We start from the raw sequence: 21254 nt of genomic DNA on the forward strand, positions 1-21254 counted from the left end.
GCACCCATCCACCCACACATAGCCAGGGCAGACGGCCCAGCCCAGCACCGACCCACCCACACACAGCCAGGGCAGACGGCCCAGCCCAGCACCGACACACCCACACACAGCCAGGGGAAATGGGCACCGACTGAGCATCCTAATCCAAAATCCAAAATTCACTTCTGCCTCAAGAATCTTGGGTTTTTGTTTTTAAAGACTTAATTTTATTTAAAAAGCAGATTTACAGTGAGAAGGAGAGACAAAAAGATCCTCTCTCCACTGGTTCACTCCCCAAATGGCCACAACGGCCAGAGCTGAGCCAATCTGAAGCCTCTTCTGGGTCTCCCACACAGGTGCAGGGTCCTAAATCTTTGGGCCGTCATCGACTGCTTTCCCAGGCCACAAGCAGGGAGCTGGATGGGAAGTGGAGCTGCCGGAACATGAACCAGTGCCCATATGGGATCCCAGTGCTTGAAGGGGAAGAATTAGCGAGTTGCACCACGGCACAGGACCAGATGTTAGGTTTTGAGTGATTTGGATTAGGGATGCTCAACTCGAAAACTATGCAAATGTCCTAAAATGCAGAAAACCCTCCCACATGAGACACATGGTCCCCAACTTGTTTCTTCGGCCCACTGTGGCTGCCATCACCAGGCACAGGCTGCCAAAGACCTGCTGGGAAGATGCCAGCGCCTGCTTCCAGATCCAGGCCACACTCTCCTTACGAGCACTGATGAAAGCCTGACTTGTAAATGGAATTATCTGCTTTGTCCTTTCAGATCTGTAAGAGCAAAGCAAAAGAGTCGCAGCAGTATTATCACAGCTTGGCCGTGCGGCAGAGCCTGGCCGTCCACTTCAACATCCAGCAGGACTGCGGACACTTCCTGGCCGAGGTTCCCAGCCGACTGCTTCCCTGGGAAGACCCCAACGCCCCTGAGAAGGAGGAGGAGGAGGAGGAGGAAGAAGCGGGAGATGATGGAGCAGAAGTGAAAGAAGAGAGTCGCGGGCAAGCCCCTGAGCCCAGCCCGGAATCTGAGTCGGCCCCAAAGGACAGCCAGGGGGTCCCAGGCAGGAGGCAGAGAAGCCACGTGGTGGTCATTACCCGGGAGGTCCCCCGCCTCACTGTGGCCGATTTTGTACGGGACTCCCTGGCCCAGCACGGGAAGAGCCCCGACGTGTACGAAAGGCAGGTGTGCCTGCTGCTCCTACAGCTGTGCTCAGGCCTTGAGCACCTCAAACCCTACCACGTGACTCACTGTGACCTCCGCCTGGAGAACCTGCTGCTCGTCCATTACCAGCCGGGTGCCTCCGCTGAGCCCAGCCCCGCCTCGCCCTGTCCCACACGGCTAATCGTGAGCAACTTCTCTCAGGCCAAGCAGAAGAGTCACCTGGTGGACCCCGAGATCCTACGGGATCAGTCCCGCCTGGCGCCCGAGATCATCACAGCCACCCAGTACAAGAAGTGTGATGAGTTCCAGACAGGCATCCTCATCTACGAGATGCTGCACCTGCCCAACCCCTTCGACGAACACCCAGAGCTGAAGGAGAAAGAATACACGCGGGCCGACCTGCCGCGCATCCCGCTGCGCTCACACTACTCCCGTGGCCTGCAGCAGCTGGCCGGCTGCCTCCTGAACCCCAACCCCTCGGAGCGCATCCTCATCTCCGACGCAAGAGGCATCCTGCAGTGTCTGCTCTGGGGCCCCCGGGAAGACCTCTTCCAAACCCTGGCTGCCTCCCCAAGCCCGGCGCAGAGGAATGCCCTGCTCCAGAACTGGCTGGACATCAAGCGGACGTTGCTAATGATCAAATTTGCCGAGAAGTCCCTGGACAGGGAGGGCGGGGTGAGCCTCGAGGACTGGCTGTGCGCTCAGTACCTGGCTTTTGCTACCACGGACTCTCTGGGTTGTATCGTGAAAATCCTGCAGCACCGTTAGGGGTGGAGCGAGGCCCAGGGCTGCTTTTTTTCTATATTTTTCATATTCACTATGTGACCTGCACACTCGCCTCCTTCCCCGTCCCCCTAGTTACTCACGCAGAATTAAAGGAAAAAAAAAAAAAAAGAAAAGGAAAAGCAGCCAGCTATAGCCAGCCAGCCCTTCCATCCCTGTCCAGTGAGCAAACTAGCGCCTTCAGGAAGATTCCCCACAGCTTGGGGGAGAAGCCGAGTGTGTCCCAATCCCCCCGCACACACTTGTGCACACACCCGCCCATGAGGCATCATCTCCCTGGCTCTTGGAAGGCGAGAGATGACAGGCTCGTGCCTTGAAGGGACCGACCATTCCCCTGGCGCCAACTCAGCAAGCCGTGTCCAGTTCTCCGAGGTGTGTGACAGCGCTTAGCACCAAGGGTTCTAAGTGAGGGACAGATTGAAGCTGCGCCCACCCTCGTGCCATCCGCTCTCATGGCAGAGCCCTTCTGCCTTCACTGGACCAGTAAGTGAGTCTCAGACCAGGCAGAATGGCCCTTCTTGGCACCTGCCCAGATTGGGCTCCTGGGGTCTCTGCTCTGTTCAGCGGGTGGCAGAGAGAAAAGGGGAGATCCCACCCCTTGGGTCACAGGCTGTCTCCACCTCCTGCAACCACGAGTGTGCGTCCCACATGGAGGACGGCCCCGGAAATGTCCCCTGCATTGTCACTGCCAGGTCTCCTCCCCCTTCATGGGACAGTGGCGTTTTCAAGTGCTTGTGGGTTGTCACACCTGAGCAGGTGCCTCAGCCGGGGTGGGAAGTCAACTCAGGGCTTAGAAACAGCCATGGGACATGAGGAGGAAGGTGACGTTCCCACGTGTGCTGTTCTCTGGGGGAAGCCCGGTCAAGGCCCAGAGCTTACTCTGCATCCCTGATGGCAGTCAGAGCTGTGAGCCAGAGCTGCCAGGAAGCCAGGTCAGGGTCTCCCCAACCCCCAGCCCCTAAGCCCCAAGCAAGAATTGGCCAGCTTCGTGCAGGCCACATCCAGTGTTAACTGGTCTTCCTGACGCCACCATCATCAGTAGCCCCCAGTGAAATGGCTGTCAGCTGAGGGCTGAGGTCACCCTGGAGGGCACAGGAACCTGGCTGCAGGGGTGATGGGGAGACGCAGGGAGGGGAGGCCACTGGGCTCCCTGAGGCTATGAGGTGGCCGCAGAGGACAGCTCATAGGAGTTCTGATAGCTGAGGTGAGAGGCCGCATGCTGTGTCATCCCCCCTCCACCGCTCCACTGTGGAGATGTGCAATCTGTGTGTGTGTGTGTGTGTGTGTGTGTGTGTGCACATGTGTGCTTGTTTCATTCAAAACTGTGAGTATCTGTTTACTTCCACCTTGAAATCCAAGAGTCACTCGAACATGGGGGCTGTGTGTGCGTGTGTGTTTCCACGTGTGCTGGAAGCAGAAGCCAGGCCTTTGGGGGAGCAGCTTGTGGCGGGGGAGACAGTCTCCATGCTCCAACAGCAAGGGAGCCCCGGGTTTCTGGCCACCCCCAGCCAGGCAGGTGAGGTGTCCTGTGGCAGGCATGGCCGCAGCCTCAGGAGCCCTGAACCCGGAACATATTTAGGGCCCTTGGGCATAACTTCCCTCAGCAAAGGGGACTGAGAAAGAAGAAATGTGTTTCCCCATGCTCTGTGGTTTTGCAGAGAAGGGGCTATGCACAGCTCCCCATGGAGCCAACAGTGGGGGGCACCCCCAGGAACGAGGGCCACGTGGCCCACCAGGATCTTGCCTCCTCTGACTGGGGTGCAGGCTGTGCCCCTTAGGGATGGCCACAGGGTGGGCATGGTACTGCAGGCCAGCAGTCCAGGGCGTCCCAGGGCGCAGCTATGCCGTGCTGGCAGCTGGGGCTGAGCGCTCATCCTAGCACAGCCCCATACGCCCACGACTCCTCGCCCAATCCCGCCCTGCAGTGGCAGCACCCAGGCCGCCACCCTGCCTCCCACGCCCCTACCCTGCCTCCCACGCCCCTTGTCCCTCCTGCGGTGCCTTGCCCCTGTACATCTGAATATGGACTATTTAATGAGGTGACATATTTAATGCAGAATGTGTGTTGTGTCCCCCTCCCCACCCCGCGCTCTCTTGGTTACATTTCTAGGTATCTTTTTTAAAGATTTATTTTTATTTTTTATTGGAAAGGCAGATTTACAGAGAGGAGAGACAGAGAAAAAGATCTTCCATTTGCTGGTTCACTCCCCCAAGTAGCCGCAACGGCCAGAGCTGCGCCAATCCAAAGCCACAAGCCAGGAGCTTCTTCCGGGACTCCCACGCGGGTGCAGGGTCCCAAGGCTTTGGGCTGTCCTCCACTGCTTTCCCAGGGCACAGGCAGGGAGCTGGATGGGAAGTGGAACAGCTGGGACAGGAACCAGCACCCTTATGGGATCCCAGCAGCACATGCAAGGCAAGGGCTTTAGCCTTTGCTGGGCCCCTTCTAGGTATTTTTTATTATTATTATTATTATTTTGATCTGGTTTCTGCGAAGATTCATTATCCAGTCTTCCTTTTAGATCTACAGTAGTGACAGCCTGGCTCCCCTCCCTTCATCAGTAGCGCTGGTGCACCCCTGGCATCACCACTGGTGGGTCCTGGTTTGATTCACATGGCTGCTAAGGGCAAACGAGCAATGCCAGCCAGCAGACAGGGACTCCCGAGGAGTCTCACTCAGGGCGGTGGCCGAGAAACGACCCCGGGCAGAGAAATGTGGGTGCCACAGAGCTGCGGCCAGCAAGTGTGCCCATGGCCACCAGGAGTGTCGTCCCAGTGTGACTCCATCTTAACGACTCTCATCTCACACATCAACTAGAAAGAAACCCTACTTTCCATAGATACACAAGTTATATAAACGCATATACATATATATATATATATAATATAAGTTGGATCATGATTAGTATATCTAGCACCTCATTTTCTCAAGTAACATCAAGTTATTGTCTTCCGTGCTGGGTGGAGGTTTTGTTTTGGTTTCTTTTCTACTTAAGTCTGTCCTGCGAAGATTCTTAGCTTTGTATCTGGAGTCTGAACCATGAAGCCCACACTGGCACTTTGCTCTAAGCCCCTCCCGAACGTGGACAGTCTCGCTGACACACTCAGGTGCTCTGGAGACGGGCAGTGGCCCGAGACGCCCAGAGCACGCCTGGACGCGCGGCGGCGCACGGCACTGCGCACACCGCCGCCACTGCTGCTGCCACGGGAAGGCCCTCGGGTCTCCACACGCTGCTGGGAGGCCCAGGAGCTGACCCTTATCAACAGCCGTAGAATCCAGGATGAGTTCAGCAGGCCTTGTGACAGCGAGATCCGGGCCTTGGGCTCAGGCGGCAAGCTCGGTGGGTCGGTAGCCCTGCGCTAGCATCCTCCTCCTCCTCCAGGGCCCCACCTGCCGCCAGGGCGCATGCACGCCGGAGCCTGCGCGTTGGCCCGGCCTCTCCTGTTCAGGGCCTGAGGTGCGGGCGCAGGTGAGCTGACATACCGCTGCCCTTGCCTCCGGGACCCTGAAAGTGGGGGGCTGCCGCAGGTGGAAATGGGGACTCCCCCAAGAAAGTCGGAGGAGCTGCGGTGCAAGCTGCCAGGCGCAGATTATACCAAAGAGCCTGTTGTTGGGGTTGGGAACCCACCGCAGGGCATTTGGCTGATCTAATAAACCCTTAAAAAAACTCCTAGTTTTTTTTTTTTCTCAGTTGAGTTTGTGTTTTAAGAAATTCATGCAGTAGATGGAAAGAAAAAGCAAGATGATGATGATGATGATATAAGTCCTAAGCAAAGACAGTTCTCTGTGTTTGGGAGACTGTCCCCTCGCCATCCCCAACCACCCCAATCATGGTTGTGGCTGTTGCCACACCTCAAAGCCTCAGCGTCACTAAGAGCTAGGGAGCTCGGTTTGTTTGTTGGTTTGTTTGTTTGAGGTCGTGATTGTCTCAGCGAGTTTGTTTAAACAACCATTGAGGCATTTCTTAACAAATTGTGCTATTTTCTAAACCCTCTGGCGAAGGCCTTGGCTATCTATCGTCACCATGGGTCATGGAACACTTCTGTAAGTGCCCAGAGCACACAGGGCACAGACACTGCCCAGCGCCCCTCCCTGCAGCCACAAAACATGGGTTACCCCTGGCTGGCTCCGGGAGCAGCTGGGTGGTCTGCGCCCAGGAAGCCCCTTCTGCCTTCTGCATCCCACCCCACTCCTTCCAACTTCTCACCTTGGACCCATACCTTCCCCCTACCCTTGTGATTTGCTTGTTTGTTTCCTAGTCAAGAAAGTTTCAGGGAATCAAAAGAGGTCGAAAGTTTTTTTAACATAGCAGAAGTACAGAGTTATATATTTTGCTACAAATATTGTAGTCCAGAGAGAACCCACTTTGCGTGTGTGTGTGCGTGGGCGCATCTGCGCCCGCGGTGACTTGAATGTGGAGCCAGCCCCATGGCTTCAGAGTAGCATTTAGGAAAGGTTGAACCACACTGCGGCAGATCCCGCTTGAACATCCCCTCCCCTGACCAGCTGGAGAGAGCACCGAGGGCTTGGGCACAGGGGGCAGGGTTGTGCCGAGGGCATTGGCAGCGCATTTGGGCATAAGGCCGGGTCTCATGGCGACTGCGGTGCTGACAGCCAGCCCTCCTTCCCAGCTCTCCTCCTCCCCACGGCCCGCCCCACTCCTCCCAGAGCGTTTGCCTCTCTACCTAGGTGTCAGAGTGGTTGGGCATTCACCCCTGAAAGGCCCCCTCTTGCCACCAGGGGTGCCTCCCTTGGGTTTGCTGCGGTACTTTGCTGTGTACTCCGTGGCCTCATGTTACTGTGTAAATAAACTCATTTTCATACGCACTACAAACCAGGCTCCAAGCGCTTGTCCTGGCTGATGGGTGGGCTGGGGGGCAGAGGGTTTGCCTGCAGCTGTGGTTCTGTCTTGGGTCCTTATCCATGCAGCAGGAGGCGACGGCTTTTAGCCAGCCGGCTGCTAATCTCCTCCTGACACCGTTGCTACAGCTTCTTGGGTCGCCCTTATTTTGCTTTGAGAAAACGTGAGCCCTAGGAGCCAAACTGGGAAGGCAGTGTGGGCTTTCTCCCAGCTGCGAGACTGCTGGATTGCGGTGTGAGGTGGCCCCCTGGTGGCCGGCCACGTGTTGGCTGGCCGTGGCTCGGGCTGACGAGGGCTGGCACCCACACAGCCTTGCCCGGCACCTGCAGCAGGATCCCCCAGCTTTGGGCCTAGGGTCTTTGAAGAGACGTGGTCACACACAGCATCCTCATCAAGGCAGACAAGCTCAGAGTGGACGCTTCGGGGGCAGGGACAGGAAGCCACCTGGCTTCAGCAAAAGGAGTGGGCAGAGAACAGTGCTGGTGCCAGCTTGCCTCTTTAACCCTGCGCCCCGCCTCACTTTCAGAACGCCCCGACCCGCAGAGGTCACTCTGCCCCGCTGGGTGTTTGAGCCCTTCTCTGACACACAAACTGACCAGGCCCACACAGTTGTGAGCGGAGAGACCAAGCCACATTTTCAGCTGTGAGCGCCACACCCCGGCTCCGAAGCTGGGTCTGGGTGCATGGGGGATCGGGGCTGCTTACTCAAGCGAAGCTGTAAGTGTGAGGCCCTCTCTCTTCCCCTGCCGTGCACTGAGAGGATGAGGGGGAGGCCACTCCCAGACTGGTCTAGCCAGACAGATGAGCGCCCGAGCTGTGTTCTCCAGCGGCTCACTTTGTGAGCAGAACCGCACGGGTGGGCTCAGCAAAGCTTTCCAGTGGTCAGTGGGAATTCCTGCTGTCAGGGTTAGGGTTCTTTGTGAGACCACCCTTCTCTCTGACCCGGGCTGTGCAGAGGCGATGGAGCTCTGAGGGCCTCCACACACCGCAGCCGGCTGAGCCACTTGGATTTGTCCTGGCTCCGAGTGAACCGACCCTGGGAGAGCTGCAAGCTGGGGTCTGCCCCCCGAGTGTGCTGCCAGCCCCCCGGCCGCGCGCCCCCTACGCTGCCTTTGAAGCCAGCCTGCTTAGGTGCTCCACTTGCGAGGCGCTAGGAGCTCTGAACCACGGTGGGCAGGCAAGAAAAGCAGTGCTTTGAGGCAGAGCTCGGGAGGGGTGCAGAGCCCGGGGCCCCAGGCACCCTGTCTTTTTTAAGGTGCAGGAAGCAATGGAAAGGCCGAGAAGGGTTGGGCCCTTGGCTCATCCTCAGAGGCCAAGAGGGACTGGGGAGAGTTCTGGGGGATCTGATCGGTGGGGGTGCAGGGGGAGAGATAAGCGGGGGGGGGAGGGGTCCTTAAGAAAGCACCTGGACTGCTGGGGGACAGAGAGGTACTGTCTTCAGAGACAGGAGTCATGCCCTCTGCAGTGCAGCCCAACCAGCACCACCCCCTGTTCCCCGCCCCCACGGGAGCTGGGCTCGCAAGTCACGCATGCTCCTGCCAGCTCTGTGGTACGTTTCCATGCACATCTGGCCACCAGAGATGGCTACGTCTGGATCCACCCGACGCTAGCCCCGAGCTGCACAAGCCTCTGCCTCTGGGGCTGGTGTGACTGCCCTGAGCACAGGAACCCAAAGGGGAGGAGAGGCGATTCCCTGCGGCGAAGGTGGGGTCCCAGAGCCACTAAGGATGGAGGTTCTGGCTGCACTTGTTCTTCTGGGCACCAGCTGCCATGTGCCAGGATGGGCAGAAGCTGAAGGGGAGTGAGGAGCACAGGCAGTTTGCAGGAGTAAGGCCAGCCTGTCTCTGGGATGAACCATTGCTGTCCCTCTGCCAGCAGACAAGGACGTCTGGCCCCCAGCGCTGCTGTTTAGCCCTCCTCTGCCAGGCAGGCTAGCTCTGGGCACCTGCCTGTGTCTCCTTATCTGGCCCAGCCACAGTCCCACGCCTGGCCTGGCTTGGAGGAACGTCAGGCAACTTTCTTCCCTGCTGAGAATGAACCTCAGCCCCGCCTCCCTAGCCATGGGTCCCAGGCCTTCAGCTGGGAGGAGGACCCCGGCAGACAGGCGTCCACACTGATGAGCCAGATGACCACTTTAACTGTCTTCCTCTCCAGTCCACTGCAGACCCTGCCTCCTCCCAGGCAGAGTGGGCGGGAGTGCTCACCTGAGCTCCTGTGTGCCCACCTATGGGGAGCATCTACCACCCACTGGCTTAGTGGTCCTCTCAGGCAGGATATGGAATTGTCCACCCCCACATTTTTCTAATGGAGAAAGCAGGCTAAGGCTGCTGCCTCAGCATGGCCCAGTGCTATGAGCAATAGACTGTGGCAGCCACCTCCTCCAGGCAGGCCCCTTGACTGTCCCAGCATGCAGGCTTGGATGCCCTGCACACACCCATGTTCCCATCTTCTTCTGTCTCCTTCACAGCCCTGGATCTGGTGCTCCTTCCTTCCTTCCCAGGAGCTGGGACAAGGCTGGCTTAGCTGCCACCTGCTGTGACGCAGTCTCAAGGGAGAGGAGGAGGAGGAGAACCGTACCAGCTGCTCCTGTGTGTCAGGCCCAAAGCCCTCATGGCAACCCCCAAGATCCCCGTGACTCAGAGAGGACAAGCACCTGACCCCAGGCTGCACAGCCGGCCCCTGGCAAGGCGGAGACCCTAATGCAGACCTAGCGACCAGAAAGCCAGTGGTAATCCCACCGCTTCACATGGGGGCGACTGGCGACAGGCACCCCCTCCAATCAACACCTGAACCATGTAGCCAGAGAGATGGGCCTAGCAGGGAGTTGGGGTGGAGGGTTAGGCCCAGGCTCTACCTGCACATGTGGGGGAGGGGGAGCCCCCCCAACACCCACCCAGCCATTCACAGGCTTTCCCCCTGGCAACCTATCTACCTCATCTCCCATTTCATGTTCATTTTGCCTCCAACCTCTTATGCTAATCAAGGCCATAAAGGCCTCACCACGGGAACTCTGGATTGAGATGCCAGCATCCGCCTTTGGACTGCCCAGGTTCAAGTCCAGACCCTGCTCCCAACCCCCTGCTACCTGTTCAGGTGCACCCTGGGGGCAGCACGGGGTTTCCTGCCACCCACGTGGGAGACCAGGGGGCACCCACCTGGGGCTGTTGCAAGCTTTTGGGACATAAACCTGCCAAGGGAGCACTTCCTCTCCCTCTCTCCCTCTCCCTCCCTCTCTCTCCCTCTCCTTCTCAAGCAAACACATAAACATTTTAAGGCTTTTTTTTTTTTCTTTTTTTAAAACAGGGAAAGGTAATATAATAGGTGACCTAAAAATGAAGCCGTTATCTATAAAAGTGTAAGATCCGGTGAGTGGCCTGTAGCTGTGTGGGGAGGGACCCAGTCACATGCAACTGACTGCACTAGTACCGTCGGCTATTCGGAAAATAATTAACCCACACACTGGAGACCTGTAGAACACCAAACAGATCAAACAAAGAGTTGCAATCCTCTAATAAAAAAAACCTAAGTGGACAGAATGCTAAGTTGCTGCGTGGTTAATCTCTTATTGAGAAAGCTCTCCCTGTTGAGCACCAGGCAACAACAGAAGTCTCCAGAAAGGGAGAGATTGATAAGTTTGACTAAAGACGATCACCCTCTGTCCACTGAAAACATCAAGAACAGACCAAGAAGTGAACAACCACGGCCACCCTGGCACCAACCCCGAGCCCTGCAGCCCCGGGACAGAGGTGTCACCGGGAAGACGCTGCTGAGCTTCCTACAAGTGAGAAGTGCGAAGCCGAGCGCATCTCACTCATTTACATAGCCTGTTCTGGTTAGACCTAGCGTGTTCCTGATAGCTCATCGAAGATGGAATCAAAATTGGAGGCACTCCCCCTCCAGCTGCCTGCTTGTGGCCTGGGGAAGCAGTAGAGGATGGCCCAAAGCCTTGGGACCCTGTACCATCCAGCAGTGATTATCACCAATGGTGTTGCTACCTTCTCCTCCCGCCCCCCATCGCATTACTGTCCCCCATCCCCATCCTGCCCACTCTCTGACGTTTTTGGCTGAGGTTCAGTATGGTTCAGTCTATATCAGCACACTGGAGTGGGGGTGAGAAGGGCTTAGTTCATCCTGTCCGAGGTTGTCTGACAGGGGCTGACCCCAGCACAGGGCTGCCTGGGGAGACTTCCATTGGCCAAGGTCAAGGTGCCTGAGTTTTCAGGGAGCCTTCAGGAGGACAGGAGCTGTGGTCCCACCCATGTCCCTTGACTCAGAATACCCTCACACACTGGGGCCCCCAGTGATTCTGAACTTGTTGACGGGGTTTGGGTCTGGGGTACACCTGCTCTGTGTCCTCAGGTGTGGACTCCTCCCACCTCCCATGGTCATTACCAGGAGGAGAGGAGATGGTCTAGCCAATGATTACTGCCTGTCATTAGTAAATGCGCCAGTACTGTCAGCTCCTGGGGAAAAACTGAGTCGTATCCAGGGGTTGTCACTGAGCAAGGAGAGAGAGAAAGCGGGAGAGAGAGGACGAGGAAGAGAGTTCTTCCATCAGCTGGTTCACTCCCCAAGTGCCCACAGAAGTCACAGCTGAGCCAGGCCGATGGCAGAGTCCCAGAACTCCATCCAGGTCTCTCATGCAGGAGGTAGGAGCCCCAAGTACTTGAGCCACCAAGGCTGCCTCCAGGGTGTGCACAGACAGGGAGCTGGATTGGAACTAGAAGCAGGGCTCTGACATGCTTTTATGGGACATAGGTATCTCAAACCACAGAAGAACCTGCTGTACCGCAATGCAGTCCTGCTGGTGTATCCGGTAAGCAGGCAAGCCCACTGGTGAGCGGGGAGAGTAAAGAAGGCTGAGTATCTATGGTGGGACTAGGTGGGTGTTCATTGCAGGGTCCGGGAGCAGCCCCCTGCCACCACCCTGCCTCCCCCAGAACCTACCATGCCTGCCCTGCCCTGTCCCCACTTCCTCCACCCCCATCCCCAGCCCAGAGCTTACTGTCATTTCAGCTCTCCTCCCACTTCGCTGTATCTTGGCATAATAAATGCTTCGGTACTTTGTTTTGGGGGAAAGCCATTAAACTACTTCGGTAGAAACGTCTTACTTGAATTAGGTTGTTTTCTGCTCGTCATAACTTCATTCATGAAATGGGCCACGTGTCTTTGAATAGAGCTGGCTAGTTTTGGGTGATGTTTAGGGCCAGGGGTGGGGTGGGGTGGGGTGCCCCACTAGGTCTGTGGCTGATGACGAAGGACATGCACAAGGGTAGGCAGGGAGCAGGTGCATCTGATGTGTTTGGATCTGGAGCAGACTTCTGATTCATCCAGCCCCAATGTGCGCCAGGCCGAGCACATGGAGGTCTGGGGTCCTCAAGGAAACTGTGCCGATTGTGTCAGTGGGAGGCAGGGAACTGGGCCCAGAGGCATCTCATATGGGACTTGTGCGGAGGAAGGAGGGCAGTCGTAGGGCCCTTCCAAGAAGAGGTGTGTCCGGGCTGGGCTTTGAGTTCTCCAGGTGGGCAGAGGCAACAGGTGTGCCAAGCCAAGTTCATTCTGACTCTGGCAGGTGCTTGGGGGCCACAGGCAGAGGAGAAGGCCTCAGGCCATGACAGCAGAGGATGGCCCAAAGTGAGCAGAGGGAGCTGGGCAAGCCCCCCCAGCCCTGCAGGACAGCAAGAGGGGGGCTGGCAAACCCCGCCCCTCCAGGAGAGCCCTGTCCGGCCCCCCGACCCTAGTCCTCTCCATCCCACCCTGGCCCTAGCTTAGCCAGTGTAGGCAAGCTCCTGGCAGGCCACTGGCCCTGGTCATCCCACACCTGCTCTGACAGCTGCAGCTGAGGGCCCCACTCTACACTCTTCCCCGCAAAACACACCCCCCACACACACACACACAAACACACACACACCTTCTTTCCAGTCCTGCCCCGCTGGATTCAGAACCTGCTCCCCATTCCCAACACCATTCCACCCCTTCCCCACTCTCACTGCACATCCTGGGACTTGGGACACAGGGCCTGGCGCCCTCTGCTACAGCGACGCTGCCCTGGGCAGCTGCTCACCCACCACTCCCAGAGGAGGGGGAGGAGGTGAACCGACAGCGGACCTGCTCTCTCCCACCTGCCAGAGAGCCAAGCAGCAGGTGCACTGTCCCCCACATGCCAGGCTCCCTGCCCCCTTCTCTTACAGCACATGCTAGCTGCTGGTGCCAGATTAATGGCCACAATTAAAGCCAAACACCCTTGCCGTGGCCAGCCACCATCCTCCCACACCTGCGGCCAGGTCGGGGCAGCTCAGCCCCGCCTGGGAGATTTGTAATGACATCAGACAGGCCTCTTAAGTGCTACCGATGGTATCAGGGCCCTGAGGGGGTGGGGGAGGGGACACAGACTTATTTCCTAATCTCCCGTGGAGCATCTGTCAGCCTCAGCACACATGGCAATGTCACTCCTGCCGGCGGCAAGGACCTTCCGTGGCTCCGACTGTCAGCTGCCTGCCGGGCTGCCAGCCGGGCTCAGCAGACTGGCAGCAGGGGTCGGGGCAGGGAGGGAGGATATACTAGGCAGGCCAGCAAGAAGCCCACAGCTCAGGGGCTGCCCAGACCTCCTGGGGCTCAGAGGGGGAACAGCAGGTGGAGCCCAGGGGGGCTCATCCCACCCAGCCTGGGTCCCCCAGCTATCCTGGATGGAGAACCTATGCTGAGGCAACCACACAGGGCATAGGGCCTGGGACCGCCATTGCCACCCCCCTTGCCCAGAGGGAAGCCTGGGAAAGCCTTGAACCAACTGCTACTAGACCAGAAACTCCTTTCCTACCTCTGCCCAGGTCCCCCCACCCCCGGCCTCAGAGGCCCCAGGAGGGGACACTCCCTGCTGCTCAGGTCAGGAAACCTCACAGGTTCCTGGCTCCATCTTAAAGGCCCTGAGAAGTCCTGCAGTCACTGCCGGCATCCCTGCCATCCAAAGCGGTTCCAGGCCTTGCAGGTCCAGCTCACTGGATTTTGACCAAGGATGGCACTCATGTGGCCCCGTCCTGTGCCACACGGAGCAAGCTCAGTGGACGCCTCTGGGACACCCACTCATGAGCTGCTATTGGGTCAAAGTCAGTGAGGGGTACACAACAGAGGACGGGGTCCCACAGCGCAAACCTGCGTCCACCTGAATTTTCAACCTCACAGGGCCAGGCCTGTATCTTTAATAGGCTGCTCTAGTTTGCATTGCTGTATACACTGTTGGTAGAGCATTGAGGTGTGTGAGAAGACACAGGCCTGTGGGTCGCCCCTTGCCTCCCAGGTGCTTGAATGTAACTATAACCAACAGGCAGGTCATCCACCCATGTGCCCAGGCCAGAGCGCCTGAGTTCGAGTTCTGGCGCACCACCCCTGCTTCCTGCCAGCGCACACCCTGGGAGGCACAGGTGATGGCTCCAGCGCTGGCACCCTGCCAGCCCAGTGCGAGGCCTGGAGAGTTCCCGGTTCCTGCTTCCAGCCTACATAGTCCTAGCCATTGTGGGCAATCAGGGAGTGAGCCAGCAGACAGGAGAGTCTCTCTCTCTCTCATAAATACTAGTACGAGGTTCTGACTTGATTTCCTATTTCCACAAGTGCTGTCGCTGCTGCCACACAGGGGCCTGGGGCCAGGTTGGGCTCAGCTTCCATGCTGCCCTTGTGGGAATCCATGCTGCCCGCAGCAGGAGCAGGTCCAGGTTTTGTGGGACCTTCGGCTCCCACAGTTTGGAGACCCACCTTGCAGAAAATACTAGAAATTACTAACACTGATCATATACCAACATGAACAGCAAGTTTTTTTTTTTTTTCTTAAAGACTTATTTATTTGAAAGGCAGAGTTACAGGCCCAGTGCGATAGCCTAGTGGCTAGGGTCCTCATCTTACATGCGCCAGGATCCTGTGCGGGTGCCGGTGCTAAGCCCAGCAGCTCTGCTTCCTCTCCAGCTCCCTGCTTGCGTCTGGGAAAGCAGTAGAGGACGGCCCAACGCCTTGAATTCTGCACCCTTGTGGGAGACCCGGAAGAGGTTCTTGGCTCCTGACTTCAGATTGGGTCAACTCCAGCCATTGAGGTCACTTGAGGAGCGAATCACTGGACGGAAGATCTTCCTCTCTGTCTCTCCTCCTCTCTGTATGTCTGACTTTCCAATAAAAATAAAATGTTTTTTTAAAATAAAAATAAAATAACAAAAAAAGAAAGGCAGAGTTACAGAGAGAGGGGAAGAGATGGGTCTTCTACCCACTGGTTCATTCCGCAAATGGCTGCAATAGTCAAGGTTGGGCCAGGTAAGCTAGGAGCTCCATGTGAGTCTCCCATGCAGACACAGGGGCCCGAGCACGTGGGCCATGCTCTGCTGCTTTCCCAGGTGCAGCAGCAGGAATCTAGATTGGAAATGGAGCAGCCGGGACTAGAACCAGGACTCATATGGGATGCCGGCACCACAGGTGGCAGCTTTAGCTGCAACGCCACCACGTCAGTGCCTGAACAGTGATTGAGAAGGAGGAGCAAAGCCAAGCAGCTCCCACGGGAGAGAAGCTGAGCCGCTGCAGACCGCAGCATTCCTGCATGACATGTGTGCCCCCCTCATCCCGAACAGAGTCTTGTCATGTGATTTATGGGTGAAGTCACGTGGATTGCAAGGTTCATTGTCCCACTAGAGGGACCGCTATCAAACGTCCTTTATGATTGGAAGGTGGTGGCCTGCTTCACGCTAAGTGGGCGGAATGGATGGCATTATTAACCGGAGCGACCAGGTGCATTCTTCAACCGCAGCTGCACAGCTCTGTGCGACGTAACTGTGTCATAAAGTATTCTGACACTGCGAATGCCATGCCTGTCGAGGAGCATGGACTTCTGTCTTGTCACAATAGCCTAGTGGCTAAAGTCCTCCCCTTGCACACACCGGGATCCCATATGGGGGCTGCTTTATATCCTGGCAGCTCCACTTCCCATCCAGCTCCCTGCTTGTGGCCTGGGAAAGCAGTTGAGGACGGCCCAAAGCTTTGGGACCCTGCACCCGCGTGGGAGACCTGGAAGAGGTTCCTGGTTCCCGGCTTCGGATCGGCGCAGCACCGGCCCGTTGCGGCTCACTTGGGGAGTGCAACATTGGATGGAAGATCTTCCTCTCTGTCTCTCCTCCTCTCTGTATATCTGGCTTTCCAATAATAATAATTCTTTAAAAAAAAAAACAAAAAACTCCTTACCACAGGATGGCTGTCCCCACCTGCTCTCTGTCCCTGCCCCCAGGAAGGGCTGCTCCGCTTCCCCCACCATCAGGGAAGGAGGTCCCTGCCCCCAGCCTCCATCTCTCGCTCTGGCCACTGGGCAGTACCCGGTGCCCGCTGGGGAGTCCCAGTCCTCCTCTTGTTCCGTACAGAGCCCCGCCCTTCTGTTCCGCCCCCCACCTCACCCGCCCTGAGACACTTCTCCAGTTGCCCCATCCTGCCCACCCTGATGTCTCCCTCTTGGGCTCTCCTTTCCTGCCCCCTACACACACACACACACTGCAGGGATTCCAGCTGGATGGTACCAATCAGATCAGCAGACAGCAAGAACCCTTCTTCCTTCTGTAAATGATAGCTTCCTGCCTGGAGGTTGGGAGGGAAGGGGCTGGGCTGGGCACAGAGACACCCGCAGATCAGGACACCACAGGAGGGTCCCCCAGAGTGCTGGGGGGGACAAGCCACAGCCAACGATGATTTTAAAACCAATCTTGTTCTTTTATTTTCTTTTTAAAGATTCACTTATCTATAAGGCAGAATTAGAGAGAGAAAGAGACAGAGAAGTCTTCCATCTGCTGATTCATTCCCTGAATGACTGCCACAAGAAAGCTGGACCAGACTAGAGCCAGGGGCCAGGGGCCAGGAGCCAGGAACCAGGGGCCAGGGGCCAAGGGCCAGGAACCAGAAGCCCCAGGAACCGAATGCCAGGAGCTTCTTCCAATCTCCATCATCACCTGTAGGATATGTTCTGGCATGAAGCTGGGATTGGAAGTGGAGCCACAACTGGAACCCATGACATGAAACGCAGGTGGCCACGGTAGCATCCTCACTGCTACCACCCCAAACGCTTGGCGTTGCTGAGCCTTTATGTGCCAGGAAACTGGAGTGTGCTTCTCTGATGTTGCCTCTTACCTCCTCACAGCTGCCTTGCAAGTCACATATTGTTAACTCCACTTTACAGATGGAAACATGGAGGCCCTGGATAGGGGTGGCAGGGGCGCACCTGTTTGGAGGCCTCTTGGCACGCCCACATCCCACGTCAGAGGGCCTGGGCTTACACACCAGGTCCGTGCGCTAGCCCAGCTTCTTGCTAATGTGCATCCCGGGAGGCAGACATCATGCTTCCTGATGAATAATGAAAGCTTCACTCTGAGATTGGAAATAAATCAAAAAAACCTGTGATCACTACTTCCATTCAACATTATGTTTAGAGCCAACCAGTGCCTGAGGGCTGGACAAAGAAATAAAAGCATAAGCATTGGAAAGAAACAAAGCTGCCATTCTGCATAAGTAACAGGATAACACATGAGCACACAGAAAATGAAATATAAATCTACAGGCAGACTCTAAGAGTCAGCTGCTTTTAACAAGGATGCTGAATGAATGTACCATCTACACAGAAAACTCAAACATGCTCATAAGCAGCTTGAAACAATTAGAAAGTGAAATTCTAGGGGGCTAATCCCCCACCCTGTGCTCCAGCATCCCATAGGGTACCGATTCTGGTCCTGGATGCACCATTTCCCATCCAGTTTCCTGCTTGTGGTCTGGGAAAGCAGCAGAGGATGGCCCACGTCCCTGGGTTCCTGCACCCACGTGGAAATTGGCTCCTGGCTTTAGGTCAATTCAACCCCAGCTGTTGCAACCATTTGGGGAGTGAACCAGCAGATGGAACCTCTCTGTTTCTCTGTCTCTCCTTCTTTCTGTAAAACTGCAATTCAAGGACCCCATGCGATGGCTCAGTGGCTAAATCCTCACCTTGCACATGCCAGGATCCCATATGGGCACCAGTTCATGTCCCAACTGCTCCACTTCCCATCCAGCCCCCTGCCTGTGGCCTGGGAAAGCAGTAGAGGATGACCCAGGGGCTTGGGCCTCTGCACCTATGTGGAAGACCCAACTGTATTTCCAGCAGCTCTGGAAACAGCCTGACCCCTGCACACCATTCTGATACAAGCACAGCATGTGTCCATTCATTCTGATGTGTTGCTACAACTGGATATGAATATTCGTGAGGGTGAACACCACAATATTCAGTGAAAGAAGCTCCACACAGAGGAATATGATTCCATGTGATTCACTTATACTCACAGGGCTTCAGAAAGCTCCTGTGAAGTGCCATGAACAGCTACACTCCTATCAAAGTGCCTGCCTGGAGTCCCTACTCTACTTCTAGTTCCTCTTCTTGCCAGTGCGTACCCTGGGAGGCAGGCAGCCATGATGTTCAAGTACTTGGGTGCTTGCTCACCCACACAGTAAGGCCTGGCTGGAGCTCCCAGCTCCTGACTTTAGCCTCGCCCACTCCTGGCCTTCGCTGGTATTTAAGGAACAAACCAGTGAATTGGAAGTTCTGGGAGACTCTGTCTCTCAAATTAGTAAATAAATATAAAAGAGAAATCTACTTGGTTGCAAAATATTTTGAAATCTATGATGGACCATGCCAAAGCCAGGAGCCAGGAGCTTCTTCCAGGTCTCCCACGTAGGTACAGGGTCCCAAGGCTTTGGGCTGTCCTCTACTCCTTTTCAAGGCCACAAGCAGGGAGCTGGATGGGAAGTGGAGTGGCTGGGACATGAACTGGCACCTCTATGGGATCCTGGTGCTTGCAGGTGGTGGCTTAACTCACATTGCCACACACTAGCTTTTCTGATAAATAAAATTATGAAAATGATTTCATAAGTGGTGCTCTATGGAATAGGTATTATTCTTATCACCACTCCCATTTTGGAGAAAGTGTTAGTAATATGTAATATATATATGTATTGCCAGTGTCAGCCGAGAGGTCAGCTATCCACGGGTGGGGCCCCAGATTGCATCGTCTGTCATGTGGCTGAGTCAGCCGCTCCGTTGCTTCTGGCCCTCCCCCGCTTCCTGGAAAAATGGTTCTGCAGCTGCCCCGCTCGCCTCCCAATTCCTCATGTCCCCTTGGTGTTGAGGACCTGGGAGACAGCAGTGACTCTGCCAGGTGTCTGTGTTTACTGAGGATGGATGCACGTGAGAAGAGCGTGGGCACCCGTGCCAGGAAAGCAGCCACAGACAACATCTTGGGTGCTGCTGCTGAATGCCAAAGTCCAGTGCTGGGCACTTCGCCAGCTCCAGGTCGCCTACAGGAGGAGCTTCTACGCCTTGGCAGTCTAATTCTCCAGGCAGGCTGTCCCACCCCCTTCCTATCATCCCGGTATCCAAGTTTCCTGGCTCCCTACAGATGCAAAAAAGGTGTGACATAATAAAACTGTTAGGAAATACAACAATGATGACCCATAGTTACCGCTCAGTTGTAGCTGGTTTTTTTTTCTTGTAATCTCCAATTTTCTAGAATATTCATGTGGGTCCTCTTTTAAATCAGACCCTTTTTAAAAATGACTTATTTGTTTATTTGAAAGGCAGAGGTACAGAAGAGAGAGGGAGAGACAAAGAGGTCTTCCATCTGCCTGATCACTCCCCAGATGGCTACAACAGCCACAGCTGAGCCACGTTCCCACAACAGCTCATGCACTTGGGCCATCTTTTACTGCTCTCCAGGGAAGCGGAGCAGCCAGGATTCACACCAGCATTGCCAGTGTCCCCAGTGGAGCCTTAACCCCCTGCACCACAACACTGGCCCCCAGACAACACTGTTTAAAATCAGAGTATGTGCATTTATATGTAACAATTGCAATGCTCATAAAATATGCATGCGTAAGAGGCTGAAAGAAATTGTGGGTAGTCATCCTTTTTTTTTTTGGCTGTAAGAGTGATGTTTTGCGGGCCCGGCGGCATGACCTAGTGGCTAAAGGCCTCGCCTTGGACGCCCCGGGATCCTATATGGGCGCTGGTTCTAATCCCGGCAGCTCCACTTCCCATCCAGCTCCCTGCTTGTGGCCTGGGAAAGCAGTCAAAGATGGCCCAATGCTTTGGGATCCTGTACCCATGTGGGAGACCTGGAGGAAGTTCCTGGCTTCTGCCTTCAGATTGGCACAACACTGGCCGTTGTGGCCACCTGGGGAGTGAATCATCGGACGGAAGATTTTCCTCTCTGTTTCTCCTCCTCTCTGTATATCTGACTTGGTAATAAAAATAAATAAATCTTAAAAAAAAAAAAAGAGTGATGTTTTGCTCTTCTTTCTACTTCTTGGAATTTTCCAGTTTTTTTTTTTTTTTTTTTTCTATTCTGATCATTGTGTTAGTCAGGGATTCCCAATTACAAAGAGCAGAAATGAGCTCTGACTGTCCTGAGCAGAAAAGGATCGACTAAAAGAACTTCCAGCATCTTCTGGAACTACTGGAAGCTGAGGGCAGTCTAATGGGGAGGGTAGTCTAAGGCCGTGTGGTTGGGAGACCACTGCGGGGCTCTGACCACAGGTCCAACCAATGTTAACAACCTCCCTAGGGCCCCAGGGTGGCAGCCTGGTAGCTAAAGCCCTTACCTGGCATGTGCTAGAATCCCATATGCGTGCTGGTGCATATCCTGGCTGCCCCACTCCCCATCCAGATCCCTACTTGTGGCCTGGGAAAGCATTGGAGGATAGCCCAAAGCCTTGGGACTCTGAACCCATGTGGGAAGTGGGAAGAAGCTCCTGGCTCCTGGCCTCGGATCTGACAACTGTGGCCACTTGGGGAGTGAACCAGCAGATGGAAGATGTTTCTGTCTCTCCTTCTCTCTGTAAAGCTAACTTTCCAAAAAACTAAATAAATCTGAAAGAAAGAAAAGAAAGAAAGAAAGTCTCCCTGACTGTTCCTGCCTTTGTGTCACCCTCCCCGGGCGTGACCCAGTGGGCCTCTCCTGCCGACCCCTCCCAGCTCCCTGGAAGGCAAGGGACTCTCCAGAAAGGCTGGTGTCTGCTCTAAGCAGGTGGCATTAGCAGGAGTGGTCACTGATGACAGTGGCTGCTGCAACAGGTATCTACATATTGTCTTATTTTTTTTTCAAGATTTATTCATTTTATTACAGCCAGATATACACAGAGGAGGAGAGACAGAGAGGAAGATCTTCCGTCCGATGATTCACTCCCCAAGTGAGCCGCAACAGGCCGGTGCTGCGCCGATCCGAAGCCGGGAACCAGGAACCTCTTCCAGGTCTCCCACGCGGGTGCAGGGTCCCAATGCATTGGGCCATCCTCGACTGCTTTCCCAGGCCACAAGCAGGGAGCTGGATGGGAAGTGGAGCTGCCGGGATTAGAACCGGCGCCCATATGGGATCCCGGGGCATTCAAGGCGAGGATTTTAGCCGCTAGGCCACGCCGCCGGGCCCTACAT

The 21254-nt window shown here is 55.6% G+C and overlaps 1 protein-coding gene across 4 annotated transcripts in view; it reads left to right on the top strand.

The window, feature by feature from the left end:
• Positions 1–2391, top strand: part of PEAK1 (pseudopodium enriched atypical kinase 1) — a 313213-nt gene extending 310822 nt beyond the window's left edge. For all 4 annotated transcript variants that reach the window (XM_058665498.1, XM_058665497.1, XM_058665499.1 and 1 more), the window contains one exon: positions 762–2391. In XM_058665498.1, coding sequence (XP_058521481.1) covers positions 762–1919 — 1158 coding nt within the window. In that variant the 3' untranslated portion in view covers positions 1920–2391. The remainder of the gene's footprint in view (positions 1–761) is intronic.
• Positions 2392–21254: the final 18863 nt, after the last annotated feature.

Source organism: Ochotona princeps, chromosome 6 (assembly GCF_030435755.1).
Source record: "Ochotona princeps isolate mOchPri1 chromosome 6, mOchPri1.hap1, whole genome shotgun sequence".
In the NCBI taxonomy this organism is placed as follows: domain Eukaryota; kingdom Metazoa; phylum Chordata; class Mammalia; order Lagomorpha; family Ochotonidae; genus Ochotona; species Ochotona princeps.